The sequence below is a fragment of the Carcharhinus amblyrhynchos genome, chromosome 11 (genome assembly GCF_965287045.1).
Source record: "Carcharhinus amblyrhynchos chromosome 11, sCarAmb.v2.hapA, whole genome shotgun sequence".
Taxonomy (NCBI): domain Eukaryota; kingdom Metazoa; phylum Chordata; class Chondrichthyes; order Carcharhiniformes; family Carcharhinidae; genus Carcharhinus; species Carcharhinus amblyrhynchos.
Window position 1 is genome coordinate 60219685 of NC_137334.1, and position 18493 is coordinate 60238177.

At 40.9% G+C, this 18493-nt stretch overlaps 1 protein-coding gene across 3 annotated transcripts in view; it reads left to right on the forward strand.

The window, feature by feature from the left end:
- Positions 1-1889: 1889 nt before the first annotated feature.
- Positions 1890-18493, forward strand: part of cers6 (ceramide synthase 6) — a 259805-nt gene continuing 243201 nt past the window's right edge. For 2 of the 3 annotated variants that reach the window (XM_080199209.1, XM_080199210.1), the window contains exon 1: positions 1954-2358. In XM_080199209.1, coding sequence (XP_080055335.1) covers positions 2189-2358 — 170 coding nt within the window. In that variant the 5' untranslated portion in view covers positions 1954-2188. The other variant, XM_080199211.1, reaches the window with a different exon arrangement.

Below are 18493 nucleotides of genomic sequence, written 5' to 3' on the forward strand. Positions count from 1 at the left end.
TCAACCTGTGATGCATTAGTGTTGAGAGTAATTGTGCAGGAGGTGTCATTATCTATCATTGCACAAGACCAGGGTGTTGTATACAGACAACATATTCAAACAAGGAAGGGATAGATCAATGACAGGTCACGTCAGGGAGTCTGAAAAGAATGAGGGATCTAAGAATGAACATAAGTTGATTCAATTAGTGGACTGTCTGCTTAGTCGGACAGAGTGAGATGAGTTGGCACAAAGTAGACCAACTTTGTGGGAGTCTTGCTAAATCAGAAAATTCAAGCCATTGGCAATCTTCTTTTGAAACATACTGTGCCATATGTAACTCAGTGTCTGTGCAACTGGCTGTACAGTTTTATGGGTGGATAATAGGAAAAACAGGTGCTAAACTAACAGAAATCACTTTTGCACTGTCATGATTAAATTTTGCCCTTATTTACCTGAATCTGTTTCCAAGTCACTTTGTACATCTCGAGGGATCAATTGCACAAAATTGGAGTTGGAAAAAATGGGCAGAAATCAAGAAAATCAGATTTTCACCAAATGGTCCAATTGGTTACAGCAACTTTACAGCAGGATCATTAGATCAGTGAGGGCGTAATTGCCAAATTTGAATGCTAATGAATTGCTTTTATTCTAGGTCATGAATGTCAAAAAAACAGCTGTCAGTGCATTCGCCTGACCTCTTTCTACATGTTATAAAGCGATTTCACATTCAAAGAATACTTTCATGTTCACGGAACATAAAGTGCTTCATTTGCCAAAGACAGAGTCATGACTCAGTGGCAGCAGGTTCAGTGGTAGCATTCTCAGCTCTGGGTTAAAAAGATTGTGGTTGTAAGGCCCATTCCACAGATCTGAACACAACATTTAGACTAGCAATGCAGTTCAGTAATGAGGAAGTGCTGCACCATTGGAGATACTCTCCTTTGAATAAGATGTTAAACTGAGGGTCGATCTGCCGTTTCAGGTCAATGTAAAATATCCTATTTTACAAAGAACAGAGTATACCTCAGTGTTCTGACTAATCTTTATCCCTCCACATCACTAAAACACCACTAAATCTGGTCATTAACTCATTGCTGTTGGCGAGATCTTGCTGTGCATAAATTGGCCATTGCATTTCCAAGATTACCACAGCGTCCGCACTTCAAGAGAACTTCATTGGCTGTGAGTGTTTTACAATGTCCTAGAGTCATGAAAGGTGCTATATAAATGCAAGTCTTTTCTTCACAGTTAAGGAGATGCTTCTGTTTTGATGTGCAGTCACATCTACACTGAAGGGAATTCAATCAATTTCGCTAGCATGAATAAGCATGAAATAGATTAAATCTTAAACTGAGTTACACAGAATTAAATAAAATTAATAACAATCTGAATAATCTTCATTGTCAAAAATAAATACTTTAAAAATCTAATACTGGACAAAATAAAGTCAGACATTAGATGAGTCAAAACGATCAAAATACGCTTGTGAAATTACTCCCTTCGGAATAGTGGACAGGAAACAAAATATCTGGAAAATGGGTTCATTCATGCAAAGAAAAGAACACTTCATACATTTTAAAAGCTTGTAATAAGTTAGTTATTCTAATTTGATTGAGATATGTTTCTTTCAACACAGTATTGTTACCCGTCTTATTTATCCCATTATAATCACCACACTTACGTTATAATTGATAGTGAAATTAATAGAGATTGATAAATATAAACATTAATGGGCTGATTTTGGTATATTCCCTTATCTTTATTGTAGCAGTTGTGCAAAGCATTTAGCTATTATTTAGTACTCAAAACACTCTGCTTTAATAATCTGTAACATGATGCATTGACTTTGACCCGTGGGTACACTTTGCTTTTTGCTGTTGTGAATAGTGTGCGACAGTTGTGTGAGCCAATCACTTGGTGTAGAGTGGATGGTGTGTGACACTTCCCATTGGAGGTAGGCGACACTGTGTGTATGTGTGTGAGAGAGAGACTAGAGAAAGAAAGGGAGAAGGGAAATCTCTGGTCGATCTGCTTGTGTCTGCAAGAGCCACTCGGTCAGGCCGAGTGCAGGCAGAGGGAGAGACACACAGGATAAGGAGGGATCCAGGCAGCGCTCAAGCAGCCTGCAGCCACACACAAGCCATCCATCCAGCCGTCCCGTCCCGTCCCCCCACCCTCACTCAGCCGAACACTGCAAGCACTGAACATGGCAGGTATCCTCGCCTGGTTCTGGAATGAGAGGTTCTGGCTGCCCCACAATGTGACCTGGGCAGATCTGAAAAACACGGACGAAGCCACTTTCCCGCAGGCGGAGGATCTTTACCTGGCCTTTCCTCTGGCTTTCTGCATTTTTATGGTTCGACTGATTTTCGAAAGGTAGGGGAAACACACACAGCCGTCTCACTTGTTTCACATCTAGGCCTGGCTTGCTAATGTAATAACGTGGTTTAAATAGCTATCCCCACATTGCATTGTGCCACCTTCCAGCCGCCTGTGAGGGTGAGGGGGCTTTTAGTAAATGAATTGAATTGTAATGTGGCTATTTGTGGTGTAACGGGGCGCAGCGAGCTCAGTAAACTTGCTACATGTCGGCTGGGTGATCTATTTCATTGATCAGTAAACACTTCTTCCCAGTCAGCAGCCCAGTCTATGTAGCAAGCAGTCTGCAGCCGGGCTGCCCAGCATTGACTTGCAGTGCTAAGGAGATAAGCAAACGCTGTGCCCCACTTAGCCAGGCGCCTGCAATGTGTGCAAACTATTATTCTCTTTTTGCAAAAAAAAAGGCGAGATGTTGGTCACCCGCCACCTCCCTCCGACTAAAATAACCTGAGGAAGCCAGATCCAGCGTGGGGCTGTGGGCTGAAGGGGTGTGCTGTTAGTTCTCATTTTGGGGAAGTCGGGATGCACCGAGCTGAATTAGTCTCCTTGCGAATCAGTGTTTTTTTTTCATCCCTATGGCTGGAGAAGCAGTTTTGGTTCACTGTCGAGGTTAATAAGCCGTTTTAGGTGATGCTTTGTGAATGGGAGGTCACCAGGAATGGATCTCTCTGGGGGGACAGAAGTTCAGTTTATAGACAATGGTCTCTCCTGGATGGCCATTTAATCTTGTCCCTCAAGTTCCACTTGTGTGGATGAAGTGACCACATCTTCCCCAGCCTGTCCTCAAGCCACAGGGGATTGTCCAGATTGCCTGTGCAAGGTTGCAGATTGTCTTTGAAGAATCTGAGACTCCACCACCCAGGTGTCAGTTACCAGGTTATGGTCGGTGATGTAAGTTTACAGGCCAGGAGAAAAGCCGCCTGCTGTGGCATTATGGTTAGAAACAAAGAGGTCTGTTTAATGTTGGCAACACCAGGGGCTGGCTAGGCCAATAAAGTAGTCTGCAGCTGTCACTGCCACACAACAAACTTTGCAAGACAAGGCTAACTAGTGAGCATATTTTAAAGAAGTAATTTCTATCAAATACAAATCAACTTTTCTGGCCCACTGTCCGGCCCTTAATGATGGGCACATTTCCTTCTTCAGTGTGGCCAACTGGTAAGATTTGTGTTGGGGGTGGCATGGTGGCACAATGGTTAGCACTTTCAGTGCCAGGGATCTGGATTTGATTCCTGGCTTGGGTTACGGTTTGTGGAGTTTGCACATTCTCCTTGTGTCTGTGTGGGTTTCCTCTGGGTGCTCTGGTTTCCTCTCACGATCCAAAGGTGTGCAGGTTGGTGCATTGACCATTCTAAGTTCCCCCTTAGTGTACCCGAACAGGTGCCGGAGTGTGGCAACTAGGGGATTTTCACAATACTTCATTGCAGTGTGAATGCAAGCCTACTTGTGACTAATAAATAGACTTTAACTTTCAGTAGCAACACTAAGCATGGGCTTAAAAATTGTTAAAATTGAGTTTTGACAGCCAGAACTATTAAGCCTGTAAAACATGTTTATACGTACTTATTTGGACAAGTGCAGAATAAGATCTTTAAGATATTAGAGGCCATACAACAAAAACTAATTGAACTTTGAAGAAATCGAATGCAGTTTATATCTAAGATAGTGGACCTCAACAATTTAATACAAGCCATATATTCACTTGATGCTTTAATTCTGCGCTAACTTTTATTTTTAACTAACTCATACTTTCTGATCTATCAACTCTTATTTCTCATACCATCCACAGTGCTCAACTCCACCATGAAGTTTTACTTCATTCTGAGTAATCAGCACACTATCAACCTGTTCTGCAAAATAAATCAGTTTGACATTCATTTGGGGTGGCACGGTGGCACAGTCGTTAGCACTACTGCATCCGACAGCGCCAGGAACCCCAGGTTCAATTTCAGCCTCGGGTCACTGTGTGGAGTTTGCACATTCGCTCTGTGTCTGCGTGAGTTTCCTCCGAGTGCTCCCACAGTCCAAAGATGTGCATGATAGGTTGATTGGCCATGCTAAATTGACCTTAGTGTCTGCGGGGTCAGGAGGGTAAATATGTAGGGTTACGGGATGAGGGCCTGGGTGTGATTGTAGTTGGTGCTGACTCAATGGGCCAAATTCTGCACTGTAGGGATTCTATGATTCTGTGACATGAAAACGGTATCTTTTTGACTTCTAAGTGTTAGCAATGATAAAACCCCAGTATGACAATTTTCTTCATTCTCTGTCTTTGTTCTATTTGTCAAAATCGTATTCAAAATATGCTCAAGATTTTGTTGGAAATACCAATCAATGGATATCTTTATGCATTTATACCACTGCTAGCTGGTGGATATCCCTCATCGCACTCCCCCAACCCCCAAGACCACCACACCATCCCTCAGGCTCTATTTTAGATTTGCTGATCTCAGAATCATAAAATTGGACAGCACAGAAGGAGACTATTCAGCCAGTTGTATTTGTGCCAGCTCTTTGCAAAGAGTTAATTTAATTCCACATGCCAGAACCCTGCAATATAATCCTTTCCAAGTGCATGACCAATTGCCTTTGGAAAATTCCTGTGGAGTCTGCTTCCATTATGCTTTCGGGTAGCATGTTCTAGATCTTAATGACCCTGTGTAAAGAAATTACTTCTCATTTCCCCTCTAGTTCTTTTGCCAGTTGTTTTGAATCAATGACCACTTATCACAACTCACTTGTCGGGGAAACAATTTCTCCCTACATGATTTATCAAAATCTCTTATAATTTTGAACACTTACATTACCATCTGTGCTCTAAGGACAAGAGTCTCAACTTCTCTGATCTGTTCAATAATTGAATCCCCTTATTCTTGACACTATTCTGGTAAACCTCCTTTGTACTCTGTCTAAAGTCTTGATATGCTTGATATGGTGCCCAAACCTGTTCACAGTACTCCAGCTGAGGCATTATCATTGATTTGTAAAGGTCTATAATGACTTCCTAGTTTTTGTATTCAGTGTCCTGTTTACAAAGGCAAGTATCCCAATGGCTTTCTGAGTTGCCTTATCAATGTGTCCTGCTGTCTTCAAAGATTTATAAATATGTATCTCCAGCTCCATCTGCTTTTGCATCTTTCTGCTCCTGAAAATTATTCAATTCCACAATACATATTATACTGTCTGTTCAAGTTATGCCTCCCAGATCTGCATTAAATTGCATCTGCCACCTGTCTGTCCAATTCATCTGTTTGATTAAGTCTCATTGAAGACCACAATTACAAAATGTTTATTACGTGTCCAAGTTTTGAATTTGTGGAAGGAAGTTATGTGGCGGGTGGATAGCATCCCTGCCTCTGAAGCGGAAACTCCGAGCTGATCTTACCAGCTTGTCCTGCCGGTTGATTGGCTTGGCAAGCCGATGAGATTAGGTGAGAGGCGAAGAATGGGTTTGTGCCGGGTTTTTTGCCTCTCGTGATGTCACCAGCTCTGTTTTGCTGTGAAATCAGCTTTGCATCCAGGGAGGGCACAGAACCAATTTCAATATTTATGACATAACTTAAATGTCATTTGTCCAGGCTCACTTGTTTTTACCTCCTTGCCAGTCGAGGTCCTCACTGACGAGCATCACCTATGGTCCCCACCAACAGAGACCTGAAATGGTAGCCTCGCCGGTGGGAACAGAGACCATAGAAGACCTCCTGAGAGAATGTGGAGGGAGTGACATGAGACCTCCCAGAGCACAGTGTGTGCACCGTGTATTGGGAGAGTGTATACACTGTGCAGTGGCGCCCCTTGAACTCAGCAGCCGACTTCCCAGTGAGAATATACTCCGCCTCCTCTCCCTGCTGGCAAGAATTGCAATTGTTTTGACTGAGCATTGTAAAATTTCATTTTTCAACTTGCTGAAAAAAATGACGCTGAAACTTTCCTGTTTTCCCCCTCATTCATCCTTAGCACTTAGAATTTTTTTCATAAGATTGCCCCCTCTGGATTCAAATCCTACTCCAGAACATGATGGCTAGGGTTGGTTTGTTCATAATAAGACCAAATGGGTTGATTAGCAACCTGGAATTCCTTCCCAAGATATGTCTGTGGCAGACAGTAAGAGTGGGAGAGTCTTGTGGTCAAACATACTTTATGTGGATTGGCTATTGACCAGAGCCATGAAAACTGACATATGTGTGTACTTCACTGCCTTATATCCCCAGACATGACTAGCCCTTGAAGTCTATCATGTTTGAGCTTTCAAATTGTATTCCATATGCACATGTCTAGGTTATGTATGTATTTTTTTGTATTTGTTCATAGGGTGTGGTCACTGCTTGTTGTGCCAACATTTATTACACATCCTTAATTGCTCTTAATCAGAAGGCATTTAAGCGTCAACCACATTTCTGTGGATGTGGAGTCATATGCAGGCCAGGCCAGGTAAAGTTGGCGGATCTGCTTCCATAATGGTCATTAGGCATTTCATGTAATAAGAAAAGCAGTGGTCCTAATAAAAAACCCTAGAAGACCCCACTGTCAGTTCTCTCCAGTTGAAAAAAGCTCTACTCACGACTACTCTATTCTTTCTACCTATTTGCTAATTACAAACCCACATAACTGCGATTCCTTTCGCCCCAGGTGCTTCTGTTTCCCAAATAAGCCAATTATGAGAAGAAAATTGGAAGAATATGGGGAAGAAACAGGAAAATGGGACCAACCGGATTGTTCTTTGAAAGAGGAAGTGCAGACTTAATGGGCCAAATGGCCTCCTCCTATGCTGTACTGCTTTATAATTCCACATGGCAATTTAGATAATGTATTTTGGAAATCCATATATACTACATAGACAGTACTCCAAAAATCCGACTGAGATTTAATGTTTTGAATCTCATAATGAAATTCTTTTCCATGGCTCCATCTATTAAATGGCACTTTAATAGTCACCTTCAAGCTCCCGACCATTCAGTAGTGCTGTTTCCCTCAATCAAAGCACCCTTAACCCATCGAAAATCATCTGGAATGCATTCTTGATCAGAAAGCGTATGCTTTCCTTTCAAGCTTTCACAGCGACCGTTCAGAGTTGCTGAATTCTTTTCATACAATATAGTGAAGTTTGTATTTACTTCATTTAGAAAATCATACTTGACAAATAAAAGTATTGAGGATTTGGAATTAATTTCTAATATTATAAGTTTCTGCACTGTATTGTTTCAGAACATAGTGTCGCACATAATGTACTTCCGTGTTTTGTCATGAAACTACCAGTACATGGGAAAATGTTCATGTTCAGTTGTGTGAGAAGGAACTGAAATAAAATGCTCACCTCTGCATTCTAACCTCCAGCACTTGATCTTGGTATTGATACGTGTAATACTAAAATATTTGGTAGCTTATTCTTAACGTATTTGGTCAGTTGCACTCAGTAAGGTCATTTTTTTTCTTTCACGCTTCCCAGTTACAAACAACAAAAAATTGTGAATTTTTGTTGAAAATAATGTGAATTATTTAACCCCCTATAGAAAATTACGTAGGAAACTTTCAGTAATTCCATGTTAGGACAGTTAGAATCATAGAATCTGTACAGTGCAGAAGGAGGCCATTCGGCCCATCAAGTCTGTGCTGCTCACAATCCCACCCAGGCCCTATTCCCATAACTCCACATATTTACCCTGTTAATCCCCCTGACACTAGGGCTAATTTAGCATGGCCAATCAACCCAACCCACACATCTTTGGACTGTGGGAGGAAACCAGAGCACCCGGAGGAAGCCCATGCAGACGCAGGGAAAATGTGCAACTCCACACAGACAGTAACCCAAGACTGGAATTGAACCCAGGTCCATGCTGTAAGGCAGCAGTGCTAACCACTGTGCTACTCATGCAGACACAAGCAGAATGTGCAGACTCTGCACAGACAGTGACCCAAGCCAAGAAACGCAGCCAGGTCTCTGCCACTGTGAGGCAGCAGTGCTAATCACTGTGCCACCGTGCTGCTCACAATGGATGGCTACTTACTTGTTCATTAGATTTTGGAAGCAATAGATTGCTTATTATCTGTGGGATCCTGAAATCAGTACTTATTTTAATCGATCATATTCACAGAAGAAAGTTGACTGAAGGTTTGAGTTGTGTAAAGTTTGGAAATGATTGATAGCATTACTAAAATGTGAACAGTCTGATGGAAATGTTAGGTAACACAACGTATCGACACAAACTGTAGATAGTGTTGAATGGTCACTCTACAAAGGTAGAGAAAGGATTTTTAAAAATTCATTTGTGGGACATAGAACATTACAGCGCAGAACAGGCCCTTCGGCCCACGATGTTGCGCCGACCAGTTAAAAAACAATGACCCACCAACCTAAACCAATCCCTTTTCGTCCATAAACCTATCCACGGACATGGGCATCACTGGCTGGCCAGCATTGCCCACCCCTAGTTGCCCAAGGGCTGTTGAAAGTCAACAGCACTGCTGTGGCTCTGGAATCACATGTAGGCCAGACCAGGTAAAGACAGTAGATTTCCTTCCCTAAAGGGGGTTAATGAATCAGCTGGGTTTTTCTGACAATCTACAATGGTTTCATGGTAATCAATAGAACCTTAATCCCAGATTTTTCTTCAGTGAATTCAAATTCCACCATCTGCCATTGCGAGGTTTGAACCCAGGTCCCCAGAACATCAGCTGAGTTTCTAGATTAGCCGTTTAGCAATAATACAATAGGCCATTGCCTCCCCTTCTTTACTTCATCCTTTAGTCCTTTGAATTTTACTTACTGAAGTCTTTCACAGTGGCTTCATTGCAATGTTAGTGTAAGCATACTTGTGACACTAATAAATAAACTTAAACTTCAGTCTCTGTCTGCAACCGTCTGCAATTTAGTGCATCAGAATTACTTCCATACATTGGTTCCCATGCAGTCAAAACACAGTTTAATTTACTCAAAAATAAAAGCAAGTGTTCTAATAGCAAGCAATGTTATCTCCAAAATGTTGTTAAAATTTCCCAATTTACAGAACTTGACTTGCTCATTATCAGTCAGTTGCCTTGCAGTTTATTAATTGACATGTATTTTCAGGAGCATGAATTAATTGAAAATTTTCCAAAAGTTCATTCATATATTTCCAGATTTGTAACCGGCATACATTGTTTAATTGCTGCTTCTGTTAATCATTTACATTTTAAAATTAAATGTATTAAAATTAAATTTCCAAAGATGTGCGGGTTAGGTTGATTGGCTGTGCTAAAATTGCCCCTTAGTTCCTGAAAGGCGTAGGTCAGAAGATTAGTGGCTAAATATGTAGGGATATGGGGTTAGGGCCAAGGTGGGATTGTGGTCAGTGCAGACTCATTTGGCCAAATGGCCTCTTTCTGCACTGTAGGGTTTTTATGATTCTATGTATTAAAATCTATTGGAACCAGAAGATTAAATATGATAAAGATTTTCTTTACCATTTTGTAATTTATGATTTGATGTACTCATACTTAAGTTTGTAATCCCCACTCTGAGATATTGCTTTCTTAAGCTTAAAATGATCAAAGTCAATGAATTGCAGTTGACATAGATCAAAAGTCATATACTTGCAGCATGAAAACACGAGTAAAAGTCACATAAATTCTCCTAATCTCATTTACTAAAAACAGAAGTTGCTTTATTCAGTGATTGTAAAATAATGACCTGGCTGATTGTTAACAGGGTTAAATTTTGAATACAAAGGCTGAATTGCAGATAGTTGAAACACATTGCTGCATCTTTTTTTATATTAGTTTCTTGGTTATTCTTTCTCCTGAACCACTTGTTATTCTAGGAGTAGATGCTTCCATATTGACAATTAATATTTGTAGTTGTAGCCAGAAAGTGAAAATAATATGTGGTGAATGCTTCTAATTTCAAATGAACTCAGGATCATCACAATATTTTTAATGCAAAGTGAATTAACAGATATTGTTCTGTTGAAATAGTTTGAGAATTCTGTAAATATAAGATTTTGGTTTAACTTATTCTCCAAATTGTGACCCAATGCAGGGCAGTAAACAGAGGAAAAATGGTTTTTAGGGGTTTCTGTCTCAAATATATTATAAAATATCTTCAGCGTTTTGGTGGATTGGTAAACTAGTGAGCATAGAGGGTAACTGGTGCATAGTTGGGATGATTATGACCCTCACAGATGCTGCCAGATCTGCTGAGGTTTTCCAACATTTTCTGCTTTGGTTTCAAAAAAAGATACATATGTGTAAGGACTAAGTACTCAATCCTTGAGTGCATTATGTGTGGATTTCTCTGTGGAATACAAGCCTCACTATATATCAACTAGGTCACTGCATGAATATTGGATTGTTCTGGATGCCTCTTCTGGATTCCCCAACTTTGCTGGAAGTCTTTCAGGAATATGTTTACCTTCTAATTTCATCAAGTAACATCAATTTTCCATCCTGGTTGAATCTTGAATTAGTGTTAACTCAGCATTTAAACAACAGGCAACATATTCAGCACTTTTCCTATAAGGAAGAAATGTTCAATGGAAAGGACGCACAGATACCACAGGAAAGGAGAGGTGTCCTTTGGGCGCAAAAGGTTATGACTGGTATTCATGTATCTTTTAGAGCTCTTCATGTCAACCTGGTGCCTTGACAGAGAGAAAGGTATCACATTCATTTGATGTTTGCTGGAACACAGAAACACTGTCATCTACTTTGTTGACGATTTTCCAGCAAAAGAGAGTCCATATTGCCCACATTCTGTGAAGGAAGAGAAGCACTAAGTGGATGGACTGAATTTCCGTGACATTGAAAAAATCCCATCATCAGGGATTAAAGAGGGATTTAAGCTCTCTCCCCCCTCCCTGGCCCCAGTGTAAGCCAGGACGTTTGACTGGCAGTAAACAATTAACAAGTACTGCTGGGACAACTGTCCAATTGAGGATGATTGGCCTTTTTTCCAGAGCTGAAGTTTGTTTGGTGGGTGAATAACCAGCTCAGAAATGTGCACTAAGCTGAGGAGAACACTCACCTTTTCTTGCTCCTGTGGTTTTTTTCTTCATTTGCAGCCAGTGTGATGAGCTAGATGATTACCTCAAGTTCAGCACTGAGCATTCTTCAAGAAACTGGCATTTCAGTGGTGAGGCAAGGCAAATAACACCAAATAGATTAAACTTACCTCCACAGGTGCACTTTTGATAACTGAATCCTCATAGCTTCAATATCAAATGTGCTGTTCACACATCTTTGTTGTGTCATTATGAACAATTAGTCAGTACAATGTCACCTGATATGAAGACTTTTACCCCTTTAAGTGCTCCACCTGAACTCAGATTTTTGAAGCCTCACTAACTATGTTGTGGATCAAGGTCCAAGGCAACTTGGTTAAATAGCTTGTGCTCAAAATTTGGTGCAATTTGCCTCTGCCTGTGGGCATGTGTATGCCTAGATTTGGCCAGTGCAAAGCTATTTTAGCGAGTATTGAAAAATTACATCCCTTTTATTATTTTCTATAACACATGTGCCTGTAACATTGTGTCACACAGTTGCCAGACAATAACCATCTCCAACAAGGGAGAATTTCACCATTGCCTCTTGACATTCAACAGCATTTCTGGCTCCCCCAACATTAATGTCTTAGGGTTATGATTGTCCAGAAGCTGAACTAGACCAGCCATATAAATACAGTAGTTGAAGGAGTCAGAGGCTAAGAATTTTATGGTGAGTTACTCACCTTCTGAACCTCCATCATTTACAAAGTACAAGTCATGTGATGAAATACTCTCCACATGCCTGGATGAGTGCAGCTGCAAGAACACTTAAGAAGCTCAATATCATCCATGACAAAGCACCCCACTTGATTGACATCCCATCCATTACCTTTACAATTAATTCCCTCCACCATGGATGCACATGGCAGTAGTGTGCACCATCTACAAGATGCACTACAACAACTCATCAAGGCTCCTTTGGTAGTACCTTCTGTGCACTCTACCAATTGGAAGGACAAAGGCAGCAGATGCATTGAAATATTGTCACTTGAAGATTTCCCTCCAAGATACACACCATCCTAACTTGGAACTTTATAGCTGTCCCTTCACTGTTGCTGGATTAAAATTCTGGAGCTCCTTCCCTAAAAGTACTGTGGATGACCTGCATCATATGGATGGCTGTGTTACAGGAAGGTGGCTCATCATCACCTTCTCCAGCCAGGGGAAATGACCTCTCAAGGCCTCATAGATTTTATATGTTTCACTCAGATCACTTCTCGTTTCTCTAAACTGCAGAGAGTATATGTTCAGTATACTTAGTACACTAAATCATTACAAGCGCTTGGCTTCTGAATGATGTTAGATGTTTGTTATGTAAATATGCAACTGTGAAGCCCACTTACGTGCAATGTGCTAATGTATATAAGGGAGTTTCTTCTAAAATTGGTGCATAAGATAAAGCAATGTCACTGTGGCTAGTCAGCAATGTTATTGTCAACTTTAGTATTTCTCAGATAGGTTGGAAGTGGTTTGCCTCATAGGTTAGTGCAGAGCCTTTAGTCTCCATATATAGATGATTTGAACTGGGTTATAGGGAAAATATTCTCACAATTTCTGATGCCACAAAGGAGAGGCTTAGCAGTGAGGAGGACAGTGGAATACTTAGAAACATATTGGCAATTTGGTCAAATGGGCAGAAATAGAGACGTTTAAAAGTTTATTAGTGATGCAGGTAGGCTTACATTAACACTGTAGTGAAGTTATGGCGAAAATCCCCTGATTGCCACACACTGGCATCTGTTCGGGTACACTGAGGAAGGAATTTAGCATGGCCAATGCACCTAACCAGCACGTCTTTCAGACTGTGAGAATAAACCGGAGCACCCGGAAGAAACCCACATAGGGGAGAACATGCAGATCCCACACAGATGGTGACCCAAGGCTGGAATTGAACCTGGGTCCCTGGTGCTGTGAGGCAATGTGCTAACCACTGTGCCACTCACAATTTAATCTGAGAATTCTGAAATAACATACTCTGGAGGAAAGACATGAAACATAATAGAAAGACGGCAAGGGATATGGCTGCTCTGAGAGATAGTAGTCATGATGTGGGTATGCCGGCGTTGGACTGGCGTAAACACAGTAAAAAGTCTGACAACACCAGGTTTTAGTCCAACCGATTTATTTGATAATAGATTCACAAGCTTTCGGGGTTAGCCCCTTAGTCAGGTGAATGGAAAGTTCTGGCCTCAGACAGAGCATATAAAGCACAGACAGTTTAGAGATTACTGATTAGAATGCGAATCCTTACACCTAACCTGCTGTTCAAGACCTGAAGTGGCTGACAATGTGAGTGGAAGGAGCACTGATCACAGGTTAAAGAGATGTGTATTGTCTCCAGACAGTACAGTAAGTGAGGTTTTGCAAACCCAGGCAAGTCACGGGGGTTACAGATAGTGCAACATGATGTCACTTACTGTACTGTCTGGAGACAAAACACATCTCTTTAACCTGTGATCAGTGCTCCTTCCACTCACATTGTCAGCCACTTCAGGTCTTGAACAGCAGGTTAGGTGTAAGGATTCGCATTCTAATCGGTAATCTCTAAACTGTCTGTGCTTTATATGCTCTGTCTGAGGCCAGATCTCCCCATTCACCTGACAAAGGGGCTAACCCCGAAAGCTTGTGAATCTATTATCAAATAAATCGGTTGGACTAAAACCTGGTGTTGTCAGACTTTTTACTGTGCTCTGAGAGATACAGAGTTTCAAATAGGTAAGGAAAAGTAGAAGTGCAACTAATTACAATTGGAGCCTTGGAATAATCTACATCATGGAATAGTTGAAGCAAAAACCACTGCATGTTTTAAGAAAAAATTGGATCGATATTTGAAATGCACAAAGTTATGAAACCTTGGGGGAGAATGGAGAAATGGAAAGAGTCTTGAAATGCTGCACCAAAGAGCCATGGATGTGTTCGGCTAAATTGCCTCCAGTAGTCTGTATTACATCGCGTTATGGTTACTATTCACTTTCACTGTTTAATTACTTTGACAGTTAAAGTCTAAATAAAAGTCTACTGTGGCATTATTTTTATTACCTGTCAAAGATGGAGAGATTCAATTGAGAGCATGGGGTAAAACTAATAATGCTTTTTTGCCTTGGACACATTGCTAAAAATGTCTGGATGTGCCAAATCAAGGCACTCTGAGACATAGAAGCTAGAGCTTACCTAAGGGAACAATTTTAAACATAGAAGCCAGAAATACCTAGAGTAAAAAGAATAAAGATATCCAATAAATGTGCCACTCATCTGATTCTAAGATTTTTAAGTTACATAATAATGCTATTGTTGTCTGTTAATATGGAAATTTTGAGTAGTCACAGCAATTGTGAAAGATATTATTTGAAGTAAATTACATGCATGGGCATTGTAAAACAAAATGTCTTTGAAGAATCTAGTCATTAACAAAGGGTAGGTTTTTCAAAGATGAGTAAGTTGTCATGATGGAAATAGATCATTTAAAATTAATGTATTCTCCTTTCAAAGTTTTTCTGACTTAGCGCTGTTTCATAATATTTCAATTCCTGAAAAATTCATTAAAGAGCTTTGAGTTGACTTACCCTCTGACCTTCTGTCCTTTATTGTTTCACAGAACAGGGAGGTGTATGCCGTGCAGTGAGTTTGCCAACTTTATCACGTGGGCTGGTGTTGGGAAAGGGGGGGTGGGGTGCCTTTATGGGCCCCTAGTCTGATTTCAGGTTACACCCCACCCCCTCTACCCAGGCCCTCAACCCCTGCCATTTAACCCATATTGGCACAGACTCAGGTGAGACCGCACTCTTAGCTGAGCTTCTCATGATGCTTCTGGGACCACTCGCTAACCAATTGGCTGGCAGCTCTCTATGACTGGGCTTCCTAACCAGAATGGGATGAAGCAAATAATACTGCTCCCAGTGGTAAGTTGCTGTGGAGCAGACAACAGGATCATGGGTGAGCTCCTCTTTCCCCTGACCTTTTAGCTAGGGGGTGGGGATGAGAGAACCCGGGATCCCTGTAAAGTACAATCCTATGTTATATTTTTCCAAGTAGAAACCAAAGAAAAGAGAGACTTGCACTTGGAATGCCTTTCACGACTTTAGAACATCCCAAAGTGCTGTACAGCTAGTGTAGTGCTGTTATTTAAGTATAGTCATTGTTAGAATTTAGCAGTTGAAGGTCTATAAACAGCAATATGATTATGACCACATCTTTGATTTGAGTGATTTTGGTTGATGGATGAATATTGACTAGGCGAGCACCACTGTTCAGCTTTGAAATTCCAAAAAATGCAAGATGCCCTAAATATAAATAGCAGCGAATCACAAAATAAAAATGGTTTGGGAAAATTAATCAGCTTTTCATAATGACTCTATTTTCTTGCCCTGTCACAGCAACTAATTACATACTATGTAATTAGGTCATATGTAATTTTTTAAAAGTGGCTCCAAGGTTTTCAACTTCACCAATCCACCTAGAGTTCGCTCACATTGTTGATTACTCTGATGTGCTGGAAGTTTTACTTCCATCTGAACTGAGCAAGTGAGTCAGTGAAACAATTTCTTAGCATGCAAATTGTGCCACTGGGCCTCATCCACATTTAACCAACAAGCCATGGGCACTCAGCAAGCAGCTGGAAACACAGCTGCAAATGACACAATTTGTGTGAATGGCAATATAGCAGCCTTCCAGTTGGTTCTGTCTTCCAAGTCTGTTGGTGACGAGAATTGGATATAGCACTCAACAAATGGTCTGACCAGGAAGAATTAGTCTGACTTGTACATTAATGTCTGGGCTATTAACTGAATAGACTATTAATTTCATTGATTGTTGTTCTAAAGTTACAGGAGATGCTGAGCATTGCTTCATCTCTTTCAATTTTACATCTAGCTATTTCAGTACCATTCATGGAATACTATTTCCTTTGTTTTGTCCAGCGTACAATACTATAGACTTGCCTGTATTGAATTCCCTCTGTTGTTGTTCTCTCGTTCATATATATTTTGACCATATCATTTAATCTGACTTCATGTAATTAACTTGTAATTTACAGGTACATAGCTTGGGTTGATGCAAATTAATTTTCTTTTGAGTGTAATTAGTTTTTACAATGCTGAAAAAAAGTGCAAGTCATGTGCCTAGAAATTCAACAGACCTTGAATAGAGCAGAAATTGCATGCTTCTTATGAGCCAGGTATGCTCTGTACAGTTATAACTCATATGGCTCATGTTTATAATAATATTTTAGAGAAGGTTAACGATAACAAATGGGATATATAACTACAGCACTTTGAAGACTGTGACACTTAAAAGATTGAGCCATGTTGACTCAAGTTAGAAACAGTTAGAAAGGTAAAACAGTGGGTTCTAATATCATCCTGCAAAAGCTTAGCTCTAATTTTAAGGTATGCCCTTTTATGTTTGGCACTGCCACTATTGCTTTCCAGTCAATATTCAGTCATCTCAAAGTAAATCATCCTTAATGTTTTGTTCTGTAGAGAATGCAAGCCTGGTTTATGCAAATAACCTTAACTTCTACTGGAGGTCAACGGACATTCCCATTGTCCGCCCCTTGCCAGCTCCAATTCTGTGGCGGGCAAGGTGCTAAAGTTATGGTGATGAAATCTTGTGCCTTTATTCTCTCAGCAAGTGTCTTGAATCTCAAACTTTATTTACTTTAAGCAATCATATTGAAACTGTCTCCTTTGCAAAGGATTTCAAACTTTTCACTTTCAAAGATCATGCCTCTGAATTCCCTCAAAGCCACTTCTACTCAGACTGCCTCAATGACTGCACACCTCGCGGGGTTAAAATCTCATCTTCTGAGCCTCCGTGCCTCTAGATTTTTCACTCAGCGTCTCAGTGTTTATTTACTGGTGCAATTTCAGCTCTTTTATTAACTGGTTAGCTTCATGCAACTGGCACTGCCCCTGGATTTCACCAAACTCCAGTCTCTTCATCCACACCAAGTTATCAATGACTGCTAGGCTTTCTGAGCCCAAACACTTTCCAGCTTGGAGCCAGTGACCTTCTGTCATCTTCTCAGCCTCCCAGCACCTTTGCTGTGCCCTAACAGCAAAGAGCTTTCAAATGGCTTAGGACTTCTCCTGAGTTCCAACTACAGAGAAGCAGCTAACAGTAACACGTTTGTTGCCTGGAGCCTGCTAATAGTAACACTTCTTTGGGTTATGGTCTACCTGCCCACCCCAATGCATTACACTTGTTCTCCTAGCAAGCATATAGATAACCTGAAGCCTGAGAACTTTCTTATGTTCCACCCATCTCCATGATAATACAGTATTCTAGGGCTCACTGAATGCTTTTACATTAATTGTAGCTTTAATTCCCAAAATAAAGCAACTCTGTGGGTTGCATTCCTTTTCAAGCAGTGTGCACACCTCACTTGCAATTCTCCAGCGAAATCAGCCCACTGTGTCGATCGCCTTCGGGGTGAGTTGCTGAGAAATCAATGGGATCTGTCTTTGTTGCATTTGCTACTTATTGTACAGGCTGTTCAAACTGCAGTTTGCCTTTTAATTCACATGTACCTCATATTAACAAAGAACAAAGAAAATTTCAGCACAGGAACAGGCCCTTTGCCCTCCAAGCCTCCACCGATCATGCTACCTGACTTAACTGAAACCCCTTACACTTCCGGGGATCATATCCCTCTATTCCCATCTCATTCATGTAGTTGTCAAGATGCCCCTTAAAAGTCACTCCTGTATCAGTTTCCACTACCTCCCCCAGCAATGAGTCCCAGGCACCCTCCACTCTCTGTGTAAAATATCTGCCTCGTATATCTCTTTTAAAACTTGCCCCTCGCACTTAAACCTGTGCCCCCTAGTAACTGACTCTTCCACCCTGGGAAAAAGCTTTTGCCTATCCACTCTATCCATGCCTGTCATAAACTTGTAGACTTCTATCAGGTCTCCCCTCAACCTCCATTGCTCCAGTGAGAACAAACCAAATTTCTCCAACCTCTTCTCATAGCGAATGCCCTCCATACCAGGCAACATCCTGGTAAATCTTTTCTGTACCCTCTCCAAAGCCTCCACATCCTTCTGGTTCCGTGGTGACCAGAATTGAACATTATATTCCAAGTGCAGCCTAACTAAGGTTCTATAAAGAGGCAA